Below are 20,040 nucleotides of genomic sequence, written 5' to 3' on the forward strand. Positions count from 1 at the left end.
CCTGACCTAATCACGTTCTGTGTTATGTTTGAACATTCTCCATTTGTGTAAGTGGGCTTCATCCTGCTTTCCAAAAACATGCATTATTTGTTAAGCAAACAAGAGTGTGCAAAAGTGTGCTTTATGGTTCATGGCAACTCCTTATGAATTTAATCCTGTCTTTTGCTATAACCAGGATAGTTTTAGGCTGTCCAAGAGGCTCAGCATATACGTGGATGGGTTCAGATTTGGCAAATGTAATAAAAGACATTATACACAATAAACCAGGGGTTCTCAACAGTTAATACTGGCATAACACCCCCTCAGATTTTAAGTATTCCAATGTATAACCTTATTATTTTGGCCTGAAATTATTATTAAGTGCTTAATATTTATTAAGTAAAAACTAAAGGTGACATTTTTATCTGCCCAAATATATTGTATTGGTGTTTTTAACAAGGAATTAAGAATAGTTCTTGTTCACATGTGTATCTTTTAATTTTTCTTAATCTACACTAATATTTTAAATAATATATTATGTTTTAATGTATACACAATAGCACGGTTTGATTTTAAATAAAAAAAACTTTAAATCGGCATGTTTCTAATTTATAAAAAATAAGCAGCTCAGGGCTTGGACTGTATGCATAACAGGAGGGTTTCCCTCCAAGTTAACAACAAATGGAGGCATTTTGTCAAGTTTTAAGGGATTTCAGTGTAGGATTTACAAAGAACAAGCCATATATGAATGAATACATATTTGATATCTCTTCCCCTACATGTACTTTCTGCTGCTTTCCTCTGTATCCCGGTGTGTTTGATCCTCTCTCGACCACTTTCCCCATAAAGCCTGCTTCTCAGATTCTGTCATTATGAGGTATCTTGCTCATCTCTGCTCCACGTTCATAATTCCTGTCTTTGAAGGCAACTCTTAGCATGCCTTCTATCTTTTCACTCATCTTAATGTTTTTCACACTTGCACTGCCCCTTTCAAACGTGTTACCAAAGCAAAACTAAACAATCAGATTGCTCAGAGGAACAAGACACAAACTCACACACACCTTAGCATTTTATTATATGATCGATAGATAGATGGGATCATCGTGGAATACTATATTTATCTTATATTGCTCACATGATAATGTTATTCACCTGAAATTCCTGTCCTTCAACTGAAAGAACTGAGGTTTAAAACCAATAGAAAACAAAATATGCGAACACATTTTTAAAAATGGTTCAAGATAGTTGTTTCAATGGGATTTTTTTTTTCTTAATAGATGCAGAAGCTCAAAGAGAAATTAACATGAGTGTAGTTATTCATATATACTATACATAACTGGCAAATCATCATTAATGAAATAACAAGTGGAATTTTAATTAATAATTCATCAACTGTGACAGAATTTAAATGTTTAATCAAAAAGCAAATATTACATTCCAAGACAAAGGAGAGGGAAGAAGACAGGAAAGGAAGACATTTCTTTGAGATCAAGAAATAGATGAAGTCAGTAGTACAATACTGAAGGAATTTTAAGGTGGTTATTATAATAAGGACAAAATGGATAGAAAATAATGAAATAACAAGGAAGAAAGATAATTCAGAAACACTAGGCTAGAAGCTGGGCACAATGTAGATAAGTGAAATCATGGAACATAACATCAAACCCACTTAATTCCATTCAGGGTCATGAGGGCTAAAGTTAATTTGGACAGCATCAGACACAAGGCAGCATACACACATGCACAGGGAACCAGTCCACCATACACTCGCACCAGGCCAATTTGGAAATTACCAGGTAACCTAACCAACAGATCTTCAAGGGCGTGCGAGAAAACCAGAGTATCCAGAAGAAAACCCACCTCACAAATGGACATAACATTCAGCTCCAGACGGTCGATGATCAGAAGATCAGAACCCAGGATACTCCACCCGTGAAGCATCGGTGCTAACCACTATGCCATGGGGTCACCTCATTGTGAGACATGATTTCCCCCATTTCATGTAGAGATTCATCACAACTTTTCATTACCCGAAGCTGGATTTAAGTAATTTAAATTTGCTTTGGTAATGTATTGTCAAACACATTGCTATGATGCTTATAAGTTGACCCATCTGTTGTTTCAGAATTCTACCATCTCTGTCTTTTACATTTTAACAACAATCCAAACATTACACTTCAGAATTACAAATAATATTAAATGTACATTTTTGTGAGAGGAGCTGGAATGTACTGTGACTGCAAAATGCATTAGCTGAACAAATCACTGAAAGAATCACCAGTCCATCACTGGACATGCCAATTCCTACACACACGCACTCAGTACTCTAAGGAAACTGTGCTTTTAAAGAAAATGTTCCCAATGAATTGTGGTGTCTAGTGCAGATGTGGAGTGTGGGATGTAGTGGAAGTTCATCTTTTGAGGACATGGAGCACCTCTGTAAAGGCCAAATAGTGCCAAGTAGCTCAGGAGCAGAGAGGAAGAAGGCCAGCAGAAGAAAGGCATACCTCTTTTGTGACGTAGCCAACTTGCTCTGGAAGGACACTATTTATACGTTGGCATGTTATGTGTGGTCACCTAGACCAGCAAATTCAAAGGTAGGTCATTCAGTGAAGTTGACTCTTAAAAATAGTGATTATTTTTAATGGCACTTTACGGGCTTGTGTGGCTCCTCACTGACCTGTTGCTTGACAAATAATTATTTAATTCTGTGATGGGTTCTTTGCATAAGAGATTGGTTCCTTAGCATTTAGAAAGGATCCTAAAATGCTAGACAAAGCATAAATCTTTAGTATACCTGTATGCTAGAATCAAGAAAATCTTAACTTAGTCTGTGTTACTGCATGCAGCAAGGGTCCTTTGAAAATCATAATGCCATTGCTACTTCACAAATCAGTATCTGATTATGGTTATTTAAAAAAACCTGCTATGGATCTAAATAGATAAAGGTTCTTTCTGGAACCTGAATGTGGAAAGTTATTTTGGGAGCCAAAAATAGTTCCCCTATGGCATCACTCCAAAGAACTGCTTTGTCATCTTTAAGAGTGTTGTCACACTATTAATGATACTGATCTCTGGCAATATCCTTCTCAGAACCTGAACTTTTTATTTATTTCTAGGATTGAATTGGTTTGTTGGGTGTTTTATATCATTCTGTTCTCTGAATATCTGCGAGTGTGATGTGTGCCAAGGTTGTGATTAAATAAAGGTGTATGCTAGTGGGAACAGACACATTAGCCTGCACTTCAATAATGGTCATCACCAGGAGAAGTGAAGTGCAATACATTAAAAGGCTGATATGATGTATAAGACATGCTCTTGACAAAATATTTCCGAGTTCCTGTTATTTGATACAATTCCCAGCTGGTATGTGCCACCACGAAATGATTTTAAAATGGGTTCTGTTTATAAAATAAAACGCAATATTAAGTGAAACAAATACAGTGAAACAATAAAATATATTCTAATGAAAGCAGGAATCAATTGATATGGACCGAAATAAAAAAGTATACTTAACAAGGGTTCAGAAGATGCGCAAATGAGTGGATTTTCTGGCACTTTTGCTGTTTAAATAGAAATTAATTGTAAATGTGGAGGGCATATCACTGAAGGTGGTGATGTGCCCCGGGATTCCTTTGCCCAGAAGCTCGTATTCTTGGACTGGGGTTCGGTGGACAATGACACGTCGCGCCTGCTGCCACGTCTCCACAACATCAGCACAGCTGACGCCTCTGAATAAAAGATCTGCCCCAGCTCAAAATGCCGTTACTTGCAAAAGTAACAGTAACTATTTCAACTTCTCTATACACTGCGTCCCCACACTCTTAATGTATGTGCGTCAACGAAAAAAAACCGAAAGAAGCACCAAACTAAGCATAACATCAGAACAGTAATAAAACACAAATCACCACTCGGCACTGTTACTTTCATTCATTTCTTCAAAACTATTGCACCGAGGACTTACCGGATAGACGATAGCTGCCATCTTTGGGTCCTGACAAAATACTAACAAACTTTCGTTTTTTTCACTCTTTCGTGACCAGCTCGCCCTAACTGGTCTTGATTTTTCCGCTGCCTGAGTGTGTGTTTTTAAGCAGCTGCTGTACACGGGCCGAACACGGTACACTATGCTCTGTAGGGACTGAGCGCCTGTAAAGTTATTGGACTCTGTGTGTTTAGCTCGTAAGTGACATTTAAACAGGCACTGGCTTTGCCTGCACAGCGAGAGACTCGCGAGCCTGGGCTGTCGGGGAAGGTGGGATACGGGAGGAGGATACTGCCTTAGGAATGCGACGTCACAGAGTGGAAAGCGAAGTGTACATCACTAAAGACAGAGCTGCGCTCGCGGTTGGGACAAGTAGAAATAATATTTTAAGGTATCTCACAATGAGCATCTTCTTGTTTTATATGGCATTGAGGATATCTGATAATACGTTTATTGTAACTATATAAGTTATATATGTAATATATATATATAATTTATATATAGGCTATATATATAATTTATATAAGGGGTGGCGCAGTGGGTAGCACTGCTGCCTTGCAGTTAGGAGACCCAGGTTCGCTTCCCGGGTCCTCCCTGCGTGGAGTTTGCGTGTTCTCCCCGTGTCTGCGTGGGTTCACTCCGGGGGTTTCCTCCCACAGTCCAAAGACATGTAGGTTAGGTGGATTGGAGATTCTAAATCGGCCCAAGTGTGTGTTTGTGTGTGTCCTGCGATGGGTTGGCACCCTTCCCAGGATTGGTTCCTGCCTTGTGCCCTGTGTTGGCTGGGATTGGCTCCAGCAGACCCCCGTGACCCTGTGTTCGGATTCAGTGGGTTGGAAGATGAATGGATGATTCTAAATTGTCCCTAGTGTACGGTTGTGTGTGTGCGCGCCCTGCCCAGGGTTTGTTTCCTGCCTTGCGCCCTGTGTTGGCTGGGATTGACTCCAGGAGACCCCCATGACCTTGCAGTTAGGATATAGCGTGTTGGATAATGGATGGATGGATAATTTATATATATATATATATATATATATATATATATATATATATATATATATATATATATATATATATATATATATATATATGCATGGCCCCACCATATATATATATATATATATATATATATATATATATATATATATATATATACTTATATATATGGCCATATATGGCTAAATATATATATATATATTTATACACACACTCACACATTCACACATATATATGTTATCTTCAATGCATTTTCAAATACCTTAAATATTTTTCAGGATATCTTAAAATGACATCTTTGACTCAGAGGCATGGATGACTACTATTTGCTCTATTTCAAGTGTACCTTAACACATTGTGAATTACAAGATATACCTTGTAAATATACCTTGCATTTTAAATATGTGAAATACAATTAAACATACAATAACACAATGTTAATATTTTCCAGCCCCTCAGGGTTGCTGCGGGCTGGAGCGTATCCTAGCAGCACTGGAGAAACGCGATTCAGAATATCACCAAGTAACATTTCATAAGATACACATGAATGGAATATTGTTGAACTGCTGCAAAGGCGACTAACAACTGACTGGTTCATTTCCAAGTTAATGTCCCGCCAAGATCTTTTTCATTTCATTTATCATTTTTCTGGATAAACTTCAGTCAGGCTTCAGAACAAATCACAGCACAGAAACTGCACTCGTTAAAGTAGTAAATGATTTGCGGGTAAATGCAGACAGAGGCCATTTATCTGTTCTCATCCTCTTAGATCTGAGTGCTGCATTTGACACCATTGATCACAATATTCTTAGAAATCGCCTTAGTCAATGGGTGGGCCTCTCTGGCAGCGTCTTAAATTGGTTTGAATCCTACCTGGCAGGTAGAAAATTCTTTGTGAGTTGTGGTAATCAGATCTCAAAGACACATGATATCCAATATGGTGTTCCACAAGGCTCTATCCTGGGTCCCCTGCTTTTCTCAATCTATATGCTTCCGTTAGGTCAGATTATCTCAGGTTACAATGTGAGCTACCACAGCTATGCTGATGACACACAGCTGTACTTATCAATAGCACCTGATGACACAGACTCTCTCGATTCACTAACACAATGTCTTACTGGTATTTCTGAATGGATGAATAGTAATTTTCTCAAACTAAATAAAGAGAAAACTGAAATTTTAGTAATTGGCAATAATGGATTCAATGAGGTTATCAGAAATAAACTTGATGCATTAGGATTAAAAGTTAAGATGGAAGTAAAAAATTTAGGGGTAACTGTTGACTGTAATCTGAATTTTAAATCGCATATTCATCAGACCACTAGGACAGCATTTTTTCACTTAAGAAACATAGCAAAAGTTAGACCTCTTATATCATTGAAAGATGCTGAGAAATTAATTCACGCTTTTGTTTTCAGTCGACTAGATTACTGTAACGCACTCCTCTCAGGACTACCCAAAAAAGACATAAATCACTTGCAACGAGTGCAGAATGCAGCTGCTAGAATCCTAACTAGGAAAAGAAAATCCGAACACATTTCTCCAGTTTTGATGTCACTACACTGGTTGCCTGTGTCATTCAGGATTGACTTTAAAATACTGCTTATAAAGCCTTAAATAATCTCGCTCCATCTTATATTTTGGAATGTCTGACACGTTATATTCCAAATCGTAACCTTAGATCTTCAAATGAGTGTCTCCTTATAATTCCAAAAGCTAAACTTAAAAGAAGAGGTGAGGCGGCCTTCTGCTGTTATGCACCTAAAATCTGGAATAGCCTTCCAATAGGAATTTGCCAGGCTAATACAGTGGAGCGCTTTAAAAAACTGCTAAAAACACATTACTTTAACATGGGTTTCCCATAATTTCATTTTAGTTTAATACTGATGCTCTGTATATTCAATTAATTATCATTACTATTCATGGTGGCTCCAAAATCCGTACTAACCCCTACTCTCTCTTCTGTTCTTTTTCCAGTTTTCTGTGGTGGCGATCTGCACCACCACCACCGAATCAAAGCACCATGATGTCCCTACATTAATGGATTAAAGGCCAGAAGTCCATGTGACCATCATCATCAAGTCCTTTCATGAGAACCCTAAACACTATGAGAACTAATAATTTATGTTAGATAGAATGCCTAGAGGAGGCTGGGCGGTCTCATGGCCTGGAACCCCTGCAGATTTTATTTTTTCTCCAGCCATCTGGAGGTTTTTTTGTGTTTTCTGTCCTCCCTGGCCATTGGACCTTACTTTTATTCTATGTTAATTAGTGTTCTCTTATTTTAATTCTTACTTTGTCTTTTTTTATCTTTCTTCATCATGTAAAGCACTTTGAGCTACATTATTTGTATGAAAATGTGCTATATAAATAAAGGTTGTTGTTGTTTTTGTTTTGTCACTGAATTAAACAAAAATCGTTTCAAAATAAGCAGCACCATTTTACAGTACAAGTTGTAAAAAAATGTATCAAATTGATATTGTAGCATCCCAGCCAGGTTGAAGCCTTTTCTTTTTTTTGTATGTGTGACTGTTGTATCCGATTGAGGGATGGCAGAGTACAGCACAGAAGACTGACAGTGGGGTATTGATTGATACGGTAATGGCGGGACCCGGGATGGGAGGAGAGGTTGGAGACATTGTTGGAGAGGATGCTAGAAGGTTGTGTTTGGGGTTTTTAGAGTTCGGCATTTTTCTTCTTGACTGTTCAAGTAAAACTTTTGAGAGACTTTACTATGTCTGTCTAGTTTTTTTTTTACTTCGTTTTTTTTTTTTCAAGCCTGGTGTGGAGGTCGCTACAATATACTGTATATTGTAATTTTCTCAGCATGTGTTCTATGAAAAAGGGGTGTTGCTTGAAAATCATAATACATTTTATAATCACCAAAAATCACAAAAACTAGCAGCATCTGGTACGATTATGACCTAAAAAGCATACTATAATTTAATGAAACATTTTTTTGAAATTTAAGCATTAATAACTTAAAAGAAACCGTGGATTTAAAAACTGGTCAGACCCCTTTACTTTCTGCACCATTTATTGTGTTGTAGATTTAATTTGAAAAGGATACATTTTATAGTTTTGCCACTCAATAACCTATAATACCAAATTGTTTTTAGAAAGGTTTTCAGATTTTTTAAAGATCAAAAATTGAAATCTCTCATTAATGTAAGTATTCAAACCCTTAATTCAGTACTTTGTAGAAGCTCCTATGGCAACAAACCTACAAAAGAAATGCTGGACCAAATCAAAACATAAGTAGTGCTCATGTAACCAGAATCAATGATAACATTATGAAATACTAGCCAACCCGCGGCGTACCATACGCCGCATAATCTGGCCGGTTTTTTTAATGATTTTTAAGCACAGGGAGAAAAGTAACATTTGAAAAATCAGTAATGTAATAAATCAGCAAGAAGCAACATTGTAACAATGCACGGAACAAACTAACACACAATCGTCCGTGACTGAAAACTGGCGGACCGCCATCACGCCTCCTCCTGCCAGACGGAGGGATGGGGGTGCACGGCGCTCAGGCGCAGAGGGTGGAACGGGAAGAGGAGAGAAGGACGTCCATTCCACTCCCTCCGTCATGCTAGTCTGCTGATTTCTCGTTCAGTATGCATTGCCTGCTCATGTGCCCACCTCCAACTCATCACTTGAGTCATCATCGTCTTTGCACAGTCCAGATGTTTACAAAGGATAGGGGCGTAATCAGTGGGAGTGTATGAGTCGCACTTAGTGGGAATTCCATGGTTTGCAGCCCGAATGGGGTTCAATGGCTTACCCACGCCTCTCTGCGCCGGGTAGACACTATGCAATCTCATGCATAATTATTTATTGAATGCTAAACACTTCTGGAAAGACACAGTTGTCTAAAACGGGTTGGTGTGAGAATACAACAGTAAGTGAATGAAAAGATGGAACTCTGGAGGGAGCAAAATACAACACAATAGTGAACCCGCGGCATAACAAACGCCAAATAATTATTTATTGATGGTTGAACACTTCTGGAAAGACACAGTTGTTTTAAAAGGGAGGGTTTGAGGATACAACAGAAAGTGAATGAAAAGATGGAACTCTGGAGAGAGCAACATATACAGTGGTGTGAAAAACTATTTGCCCCCTTCCCGATTTCTTATTCTTTTGCATGTTTGTCACACAAAATGTTTCTGATCATCAAACACATTTAACCATTAGTCAAATATAACACAAGTAAACACAAAATGCAGTTTTTAAATGATGGTTTTTATTATTTGGGGAGAAAAAAAATCCAAACCTACATGGTCCTGTGTGAAAAAGTAATTGTCCCCGACCCTAATAACTGGTTGGGCCACCCTTAGCAGCAATAACTGCAATCAAGCGTTTGCGATAACTTGCAATGAGTCTTTTACAGCGCTCTGGAGGAATTTTGGCCCACTCATCTTTGCAGATTTGTTGTAATTCAGCTTTATTTGAGGGTTTTCTAGCATGAACCGCCTTTTAAGGTCATACCATAGCATCTCAATTGGATTCAGGTCAGGACTTTGACTAGGCCACTCCAAAGTCTTCATTTTGTTTTTCTTCAGCCATTCAGAGGTGGATTTGCTGGTGTGTTTTGGGTCATTGTCCTGTTGCAGCACCCAAGATCGCTTCAGCTTGAGTTGACGAACAGATGGCCGGACATTCTCCTTCAGGATTTTTTGGTAGACAGTAGAATTCATGGTTCCATCTATCACAGCAAGCCTTCCAGGTCCTGAAGCAGCAAAGCAACCCCAGACCATCACACTACCACCACCGTATTTTACTGTTGGTATGATGTTCTTTTTCTGAAATGCTGTGTTCCTTTTACGCCAGATGTAACGGGACATTTGCCTTCCAAAAAGTTCAACTTTTGTCTCATCAGTCCACAACGTATTTTCCCAAAAGTCTTGGCAATCATTGAGATGTCTCTTAGCAAAATTGAGACGAGCCCTAATGTTCTTTTTGCTTAACAGTGGTTTGCGTCTTTGAAATCTGCCATGCAGGCCGTTTTTGCCCAGTCTCTTTCTTATGGTGGAGTCGTGAACACTGACCTTAATTGAGGCAAATGAGGCCTGCAGTTCTTTAGACATTGTCCTGGGGTCTTTTGTGACCTCTCGGATGAGTCGTCTCTGCGCTCTTGGGGTAATTTTGGTCGGCCGCCACTCCTGGGAAGGTTCACCACTGTTCCATGTTTTTGCCATTTGTGGATAATGGCTCTCACTGTGGTTCGCTGGAGTCCCAAAGCTTTAGAAATGGCTTTATAACCTTTACCAGACTGATAGATCTCAATTACTTCTGTTCTCATTTGTTCCTGAATTTCTTTGGATCTTGGCATGATGTCTAGCTTTTGAGGTGCTTTTGGCCTACTTCTCTGTGTCAGGCAGCTCCTATTTAAGTGATTTCTTGATTGAAACAGGTGTGGCAGTAATCAGGCCTGAGCGTGGCTACGGAAATTGAACTCAGGTGTGATACACCACAGTTAGGTTATTTTTTAACAAGGGTGCAATTAGTTTTTCACGCAGGGCCATGTAGGTTTGGATTTTTTTTCTCCCTAAATAATAAAACCCATCATTTAAAAACTGCATTTTGTGTTTACTTGTGTTATATTTGACTAATGGTTAAATGTGTTTGATGATCAGAAACATTTTGTGTGACAAACATGCAAAAGAATAAGAAATCAGGAAGGGGGCAAATAGTTTTTCACACCACTGTAATTGTCCGTGAGTGAAGAAGATGCATGTTTGACGCAGATGCGAATTGCTGTATGTAGCGTGTAAAACAGTTTGCTATGGTGCACGTGGTTGTGCGTCGTAACCGAAAACTCGGTTTTTAAAGACTGCTTACTTCATTGTGTTTTAACCTCAGTTGTAAAGGATTGTTTTAAGGATCCCATGGGATAACCCTCGCAAACCGTTTTACATGCTGCATATAGCAATTCACCTCCGCGAGAAACATGCCTCTATGAACAGTCAACGTGGCCTCTACGACAGACGAATATAAATGATGCCGTTTTTTCTGTGTCGTCGCGTCCGAGTTGGTGGGTGTGGCTCTGCGAGTTGTCGTTGTATCAAATGGTCTTGGAGTTGGTGGGCGTGGCTCCTTCCTGCGTGCGACATAGGTGACTTACATGATGACGGCTTAGTGAATCCACACACCTTCCGGCATGCTTTCCATGGGTGTCTTGCCTTAGTGAATTATATATATAGATAATAATCGTATATTGTTATGAGAAGTCATGTGACCAACTAAAACCTCTTTGTGCAAGTTTGAACCCAGTTGTGGGCACATTTCAGGATAGCCCCATGTAGTTTATCCCCCATAGTTCCCTATATAGGGCCCAGAAGAGTGCTTCTTCAGAACAATGCCATAAGGGAACCATTTTTGTTTCCCAAAAGACCCATCCACATGAAAGTTCCAGAAAGAACATTTTTTTATTTAGATTAATTACAAGCAACATAAATAGACATGAACAGATAGTAAAAGAATTGTGAAATACCAATGTGTCATGGTTTTGAAAGGACTCCTCCTGGATATGTAACACAGGTTGAGTACAGGTTTTCTTAATCTGTTAGTGTCCTAACAGATAGCTTGCCATAATTAAAGATTTCAGCTTTTTCCACTTATTAGAAAGTTTATAATGGCACAAAGAACAAACTTTATATGTAAATGACCCTTCTCAGAATGATATGATGCTTTATCAAGCAATAGTTCTACAAAGAACTACACAACCCAGTAAAAAAAAATTAAATGCCGTTAAAAATCCATTATTTTTCTGAGTGTGTATGGACATTGTAAAGGGGGGCAATTGAGGACAAACCCAAATGAGTCATAGCCTGCTCTGCTCACAGATAGCCCAAAGTGGACAGACAGGTTTCTTCTGGGCTGCCCTAGCCCACTCTGCCCACAAGGAGCCTTAAGAGACCTTCATCAGATCAGGTCAGGTTGGGTAGCATGCACGGGTACAGCGTGTTGCCATACCCACCCCACAACAAAACAGCTTGGGATCGTGGTTTGCAAGTCCTGTCCCATCCTCCAGAAATAACCATCTGTCTGTCACAGCCAGATGTTACATCAATGTCTTCTTGGCCTTGTTCAGCCACTCAGGTCCTCAGCAATGAGGACCCTGAGAGCCGGATCACCTTCAGGGAATCATGCCACATGGCCATAGTGCCATAATTAACACTCCCTCACAATGCAGGTAATGTGCCTCATTTAGGACTCCATGAGCAACCACTCATTTAACACAGACAAACCAGCATTACTGGCCGTGGATACCTTTTCTTAAACTGTAAGACTACCCTACCCATTACATTTTTACAGCATTCTTTTCATTTCATTTTCACTGCAGTGATAACATATGAGAGTTAATGAGATGAGTCCATCTGTATTAGGATGATTTGCCTGTGTAGAAATTCGGCACCTTGTACATTGGGGTGCATTTCCAGCAACTGGGTGGAGGTCAGATGCAGCACTATGTGGAAGCAATCTGCTTCGTTTCTTGGGCCAGTACATGGTATATTTATGCTACTGGTAAAAGTGTATTGATTTACCAAAGGAGAGAGCAAGTAAAGTGGAAAGCATTTAGTGTTATCTTGTTTTTAACACAATTTTGTTCTGTGCCATCTCTGATTTAGTCCCCACTTTTAGTCAAATATGGGATTTCAGACAGACTGGCGCAGCTATGGAAAATAAAAATAAGCAACTTGCCTTCTAAGATAAACAATGTCCCTGCAGTGGTGACATTGCTGCATTTCTTAATGCTACAAGTTCACTTCTTTACTGTTTTATCATTTTAATACATTTTGATTTGTAAGGACAAAACAGTACATACATAATTGTACATAATAGTATAATATATTATAATATATATAATATATTTATAATTATTTATAATAATAATATATTTATAATTAGTATAATAATTGGACATAACAGTACATAATTGATAAAGTCACTCTGTAACCTGTGTACCACCTTTCATGGGGAACTCCTCTTCGAGTTATTAACACCAAAAGTGTAACGGTATCATCTGCTGCCTGTTAGGCCAATATGAACACAAGCAGCTTAAGTTAATAAACTTTAAAAGGAATATAAAGAAGACTCTAACTCTGAAGATCTCTAGTTGGAAGTCTTAACTAGTATGCTGGGTTAGAGTGCAGTCCCAGCATTAGTAATCAGCCTGGCATCCCACAACCACTTTGACAGTTTTGGCTTCCTGCCTGAAACCGGATTATCATTAAAAGTCTTCTGCTAGAAATGATGATATCGTAGAATATCAATTTGTTTCAAACCTAGTTTTGTTTAAACTTGACTTGCTTGTATGGCATGATATTTGATTTTAATAAAATTAGTCAAATGTTAAAAAAAGAAATATAAGCATAAAATAATATTCATATCAACAATTGCTAATAAATATTTCCTTTTCTTCTCCTTGAAAAAAAAATTCCATCTGCTTCTGCTTATAGTTTTCAAACCCAAAAGGTATGTTTTATTCTTCTGATTTTCTCATTCTTTTATGTTTTAATATTGAGTAAATTTAGTTCCTCTGATTTAATTTGACCAAATGCTTACATGTTATAACTCCTTTTTCAAAGTGCTTATTTCTGCTATTGAATGTCCCGCCACAAAGATTGACTTACATTTTTCCATTAACTGGAAAGCTGTTTTTCTCAGTTTATGCATTTTCCTATGTTACTCTAGAAAGTATTAATTGATAGTGCTAAATGATTACTGGATGAAGCAGTATGTGTGGTAGATGGGATGAATTCATTTTTTAAATCTTGTATCTGAATGATTTGTTCTTTGTTAATATTCAGATTATTTAAGATATTGTTTTCTACTTAGCACACAAGTGAACAACACTGAATTTACTGCTCCAATGAAATTAATCAACAGTAAAATATTCTTACTGATTGTGATACTGGTGGGGGTGAAAACAAATAAACATGTGAGCAAAGATAGGCAGAGTTTGGCTGTTAGTTGCAGTATAAATTCTGTTTCCTGTATTCATAGTTTGCAGTAAAGATTTATAATTTAAACATCATATGTCTTCCACCCACAGCCATAGAAAATAAAAGAATCTTCTCAAAAATCCTCTCTTTGTGTGGACCTCATTATTGGCCTGAAGAGTCTTTTCAATATTTTAGTAGTGAAAGAACTGTCAAGGGCCGATGAAGTCTATTAAAAGCAGCTAAGGTGAATATACAGAAAATAAAATGGAAAATTCATATTTTTCAGGAGTGAAGTACACTCAGTAGCTACACAGCAAAATTGTCAGTTTAAAATTAACTATTATAGTGTTAAAGTTTATTGTATATATGAAGTGCAACTACTATGTGTTGTTATGAAAATAAAGTTAATTTTATTTAAATATCTCAAAATATTTGACTATGTTTAAAAAAAAACATAAAATAAATGCTACATGTTCTAAAACCACTGCATTATGACATTAGGCATTTTAAGTTCACATATAACATTGCAAATTTTGCTGTTTACAGGCTCTATTAAGGAGGTACTCAGTTATTTGGAGGTAGCAGAGAAATAAGTACTACTAGGATTAAAAAGGTTGAAATTAAATAAATCACCAAACATTTCTATTAGAGAACTCAAGGAGGTTAGGTGTTGCATACATAATAAATCCATAATGCATATTTGCCAGAAATCACTGCACACTGGGGAAATGTATGAAGGCTGGAAGTTAGCAAATGTTATAAAAAGTGGTTTTCCATTCTTCTCTCAGCTTTTGGGCTTGATGTATCTGTCAGGACTCTGTCACCCACCTATATAGGCATCAGTAAATCTGAGTCCTTAAGGGATCCCTTTTATAAGGTGATTTCTTGGACACCATGGGGAAGGTTGATATTGCTTAGTGTTACTGACAGGGGAAGGCATGAGGAATTTTATGAGGAAGCAGCAAATGCTTTTGATCACAATGGTCCATATGATATTATTTATCTTGATTTTCAAAGATCTTTTGATAAGGCACAGAATAAAAAGCTATTAATTATAGTAAAAGATGAGAAAGTTCTAGGCACGTTGTGTAGTTGGCTACAAAGCTGACTGACAACACATAATGCTAAGAGTTATGGTGATAGGAATTATTTTCCTAATTGGGCAATATTTAAAAGTAGTTTTCCACTTGCATCAGCGTTGGGGCCACTGTTTTTTTCAATTTAATTACACACAACTTATTAACATGCCCTCGAAAACAAAATAATGAAAAACAATGAGGGTTTGGGGTTCTAGATAGGATAATACTAGTTTATTGCTGTAAAGACATGAGGTTATTGAGGTTGGTTCACAAGTACACTGTCAATGATGTGTTTTACATTTAAGTCAGTAGCTTGCAGTCCCCCCATCCAGTGACCTGCAACTATAGAGTCTGATGGGTGGGTGTTTTGATTCAGATACCACAGAACAGAAAAAACAGGTGAGGCATTCAAAATAGACCCACAGAAAAAGGCCAGAAACCTAAATGACCTTTCCAAAAAAAGCTCACACCCCAAGGGAGCATAATTCATGAAACTGTGAGATTTCAAGTGTGTCTAGGCCTCAAAATGCAGAATAGGCCTATACAATTTGAATTGCAAAACACAGCTTCAAATATCTCAAAATATCTCTCACAAGAGATAGTAATGTACAACTATGGCTTGTATAGAGACAAGTCACACCACAATCTTTATAAACGAGAATTTATTAAGAAAAATAGCAAATTACTCAAAAATATCAAACAAGGAAGCATAAAGGTATTACCTAAAAGGAACTCCTCAGAAAACAGGTAACAGTGACAAAAAAAACAGAAACAGTATCCTTAAAATAGGATCAGAAATTACTAAAACAGTAAATACAATGAAATAAATAATAAAAATGAGAACTCACCAAATCACCGAGCAAATTCAGTGAACAACGAGGGACTGCATTACTCATTAGCCTTAATAGGACTGGGAGCAGTTCCTCAACAGTGATAGACAGATGGCCCTGCCTCTTAGTGAATTGCTCACAAAACACAGTGGAAATAAAGGCATTTAAAGAAATAGTACATAAATATTTTCTAACATGACAAAATCAATTAAATGAATAATAAATAAACAGAACAATATTCACAGTGGGACCAGTAGGAGGCACTGCAACACCCCAAACTCCAGACATAACAGCACAGACACAAGTCCCAGGTGTATTATGATAAATTACCTTACAAAAGGCTTCTTTAATAAATACAATCACCAATCCAAATTCTTTGCTCTCACTCTCTCTTTCTTGTTTGCTTCCATCTTCTCCAATGCTCCCAGGTGAGCTTTGTCCAGCCTAAATCCAACTCACCTGGATATGGTCGAGCAGTTACGTTTTTTTTGGATCTGGGAGTAATTCCAGTGCTATATGGTTCTTCTTTCTGCCCACTCCATTCCATGGCCTCCTGGCCAGGTAAGAAATCAGAATCCATCACGACAGGGACACCCACGCGTGTATGCTGTCCATCACAACAGCAATAACCATACTAAATGATTCAAATGGAAAAATAAATGTACAGTAAAAGACAAAAGTAAATGAACATGAACATAAGTCACGGAAGGAACCTTGATCAAAATATAATAGTGGTAGAAGGCAGAGAGGTAGGTGGGGTCCGGTTGGGATTACAGGTTTTCCACTATGTTACCCATTTTTGGATTATAGAGTAAATGGGCAGAGGTATGACTTCTCTGGTGTAACCTAAAATTACCACTTGTGCCACCTAGTTTTATTGAAACCACTGTCTCAATTGAATGGTTATACAGCTAACAGGTTTATACAATGTTAGGTATTATAGACATAGAGGTGATTTCCTAAATTTTTCTAAAACTGATCAGGAAGACATTCCCCTAACAATACTAGAATGTGTTTTGTTTTTTGAGAGATATACTAAGCTAGGCTAATGAAGCATGAGTGCTGCAATGTTAATCAGAGCCCAGATGCCACACACCATGACAGTTATGCATAGTTTGCACCTCATCTATCTGGTGGAGTGGCTGGCCATTCTACATTTTCTACAGCAAAACACCATCAGCTTTTTCAAATTTCTTAGGCCTCTCTTACTACTGCCATTCAGATCTTTGCCTCTTGTTCCATATGTGACTTCAAGCTGATTTATTTAAATGTCTGGAAGAAGATTTCAGCCTTGATCAAGAACTAGGAAGCTCAAGGAACAGCCCTAGTTATGTTTCAGCAAAGGTTGTTGCCTTGCACCAAGTTTACTCTTTGTTTATTTACTCTTTTTCTTGTCTTTCAAAAGTTATTTTTTGTATTGTGTTCAGTTCTTGTTTGTTTATACTTTGCATATTAATTATTAAGTGGTTTGTTGTTTGTGTTATTCTTCTGTTTATTAGTATTTTTTGTTATCTGTTCAGTTTCCTATATGTGGATCCCAAAGACATGAGACTATGTAAATGTGAAGCTGGGGAAATGCCCTCACAAAAATATTTTGTCTTTTTGTGATTCCTGATTTAGTTTCGTAAGTCTTATGTTTTTTTTTTTTTTTTGATTTGCTGGTTTGGATATCCTAGTTTGTTTTAAGGTGTTGTGTATTGGATTCTACTTTCGGACTTTAGGCAAACACCTGTTATTGCCTTTTTTCTGTATTCATATTATGTTACTCTTTTTTCTTTAACTAAATTTTAAACTATTCGTGGTACTTTTGTTTGCTCTGGTGTGGTCTGGTATTACATTTTTTCTCCTCTCTCATGGTATTTGTGGGCATTTGAAATTCTTTGAATGTTTAAAGCCTTAGACTCATTTTGGGCCTGTGCAGGCTGGAAAAACTGGGGATGAAGCCAATCCAGTAGGCTTAAGCTATGCCCACACTACTACATTTTCATTTAAAAATGATGTTTAAAAAAGAATATCTATCTGTCCACACTAGCATTTTCATATCATTTAGAAAAGTAAAAAAAAAAAAAAAACACATATGATATAAATGTTTTCCTACACAGAGCATGTACTCATGAGTAAAAAATGTGACCATGAGAGATTCTCTGGACACAGTGGTTCCCCTTAAAACAAGAGTGATCAAAGCACATAGAAACTGTCCCTGGTTTAATGAAAACACTCAAGCTCTTAAATTAGAGTGTCGAAAACTAGAGCGCAGATGGAGAACAACAAAGCTACATGTCTTTCAAATTGCATGGACAGAGAGTGTTAATAAATATAAAAAAGCCCTCTTTAAAGCTCACTCAGAATACTATTCTACAATAATAAATAGCAATAATAAAAATCCTCGGGTACTGTTTAGAACAGTGGCTAAATTAACAAATGGAAATTCAGATCTACAGTGCAAAATACCAACAGATATTAGCAGTACAGACTTTATGAACTTCTTCAATGAGAAAATTAAAAATATAAGATCCCAGATCTCAGCATCACAGTACAAACCAAATACTAGCTTAGCAGACCCTGCCTCACATTGCATTCAGCACTTTAGTAATTTTAATTCTGTAACTGAGCAGGAAGTCTTAACTTTAATTTATAAAATGAAGCCCACTACTTGTTCCCTAGATCCAGTGCCAACGAAACTAGTAAAAAGTGCCATGGATGTTCTTGTAGCACCTATTCTAAACATTATCAATAGTTTATTATTGCATGGCACAGTACCTGAAGCACTAAAAGTGTCAGTCATTAAACCATTACTTAAAAAGTCAGACCTAGACCCACGCATACTAAATAATTATAGGCCTATTTCAAATTTACCCTTTCTCTCTAAAATACTAGAAAAAGTAGTTGCCAATCAGCTTCAGTCACACCTTACGCATTACAATTTATTTGAGAAATTCCAGTCTGGTTTCCGCACTGGTCATAGTACAGAAATGGCACTAACACGGGTTGTAAATGACATTCTGATATCCTCTGATGAAGGAAACTCCACTGTAATTATGTTGTTAGACTTAAGTGCAGCATTTGACACCATTGACCATTCTATTTTACTGCACAGGCTAGAAAATGATGTTGGGCTTACAGGCACTGTGCTCACTTGGTTTAGTTCTTATTTATCAAATTGATTCCAATATGTACAGAAATGTGCTGACAGTACTCCATCATTATACACAGAAGTTCAATATGGTGTCCCGCAGGGCTCAGTACTGGGACCTTTACTGTTTTCACTTTACATGCTTCCTCTTGGATCTATCATTAGGAAACATAATGTTAATTTTCACTCGTATGCAGATGACACCCAGTTATACCTTTCATTTAGATCAAATGAAGTTTCTCCAATGTTGTCTTTAATTAGTTGTGTTAGTGAATTAAAGGAGTGGATGAATGAGAACTACTTGTCTTTAAATACAGATAAAACAGAGATGTTAATTGTTGGAGGGAATGACGTTGATCACAACAATATTTTGTCATCATTTAACTCAGTTGGAATCCCCATTAATTACACTGAATCTGCCTGAAATCTAGGAGTTATCTTTAACTGTAGCATGTCATATAAAGCTCATATTACAAAGTTGTCCAAGTCATGTTTCTTCCATCTTAAAAATGTTAGGAAATTAAGGCACTTTCTAAATAAACAGGATTGTGAGAAATTAATTCATGCATTTATTTCTAGTAGGATTGACTACTGCAATGCGGTGTTCACTGGATGTTCAAACTGCTCTTTATACAGCCTCCAGTTAATCCAAAATGCTGCTGCAAGAATTATTACAAAAACAAGATAATAACACATAACTCCAGTTCTTAAATCCTTTCACTGGCTCCCGGTTAAGTTTAGGGCACATTTCAAAATCCTCCTTCTAACATATACAGTGATCCCTCGCTATATCATGCTTCGACTTTCACGGCTTCACTCTATCTCGATTTTTTCTCATACATGCTTACATCACTACGCATGCGCTTTCTGAGAACTTTTATCTAAGCCCCACAATGGCTCCTAAATGTGCTGCTTTTTCTAAGCCTTCTGACAATAAAACTAAGCACCGGAGGAAGATGCTTACTATCCAGGAGAAGGTGAAACTCTTGGATATGATCAAAGATGGCAAAACCCTACAAAAGCCTCCTCAAGCATATGAAAAGACAGCACCAGCAACTGCCTATCAAGATGTTCTTCAGCCGCGCAT

At 37.5% G+C, this 20,040-nt stretch overlaps 1 protein-coding gene across 2 annotated transcripts in view; it reads right to left on the reverse strand.

The window, feature by feature from the left end:
* uggt2 (UDP-glucose glycoprotein glucosyltransferase 2) overlaps positions 1-4,186 on the reverse strand; it is a 652,370-nt gene extending 648,184 nt beyond the window's left edge. The window contains exon 1 of one of the 2 annotated variants that reach the window (XM_039745402.1): positions 3,944-4,186. In XM_039745402.1, coding sequence (XP_039601336.1) covers positions 3,944-3,964 — 21 coding nt within the window. In that variant the 5' untranslated portion in view covers positions 3,965-4,186. The remainder of the gene's footprint in view (positions 1-3,943) is intronic. The other variant, XM_039745404.1, reaches the window with a different exon arrangement.
* Between the last annotated feature and the right edge of the window lie 15,854 nt (positions 4,187-20,040).

The sequence above is a fragment of the Polypterus senegalus genome, chromosome 2, assembly GCF_016835505.1.
Source record: "Polypterus senegalus isolate Bchr_013 chromosome 2, ASM1683550v1, whole genome shotgun sequence".
Lineage (NCBI taxonomy): Eukaryota > Metazoa > Chordata > Cladistia > Polypteriformes > Polypteridae > Polypterus > Polypterus senegalus.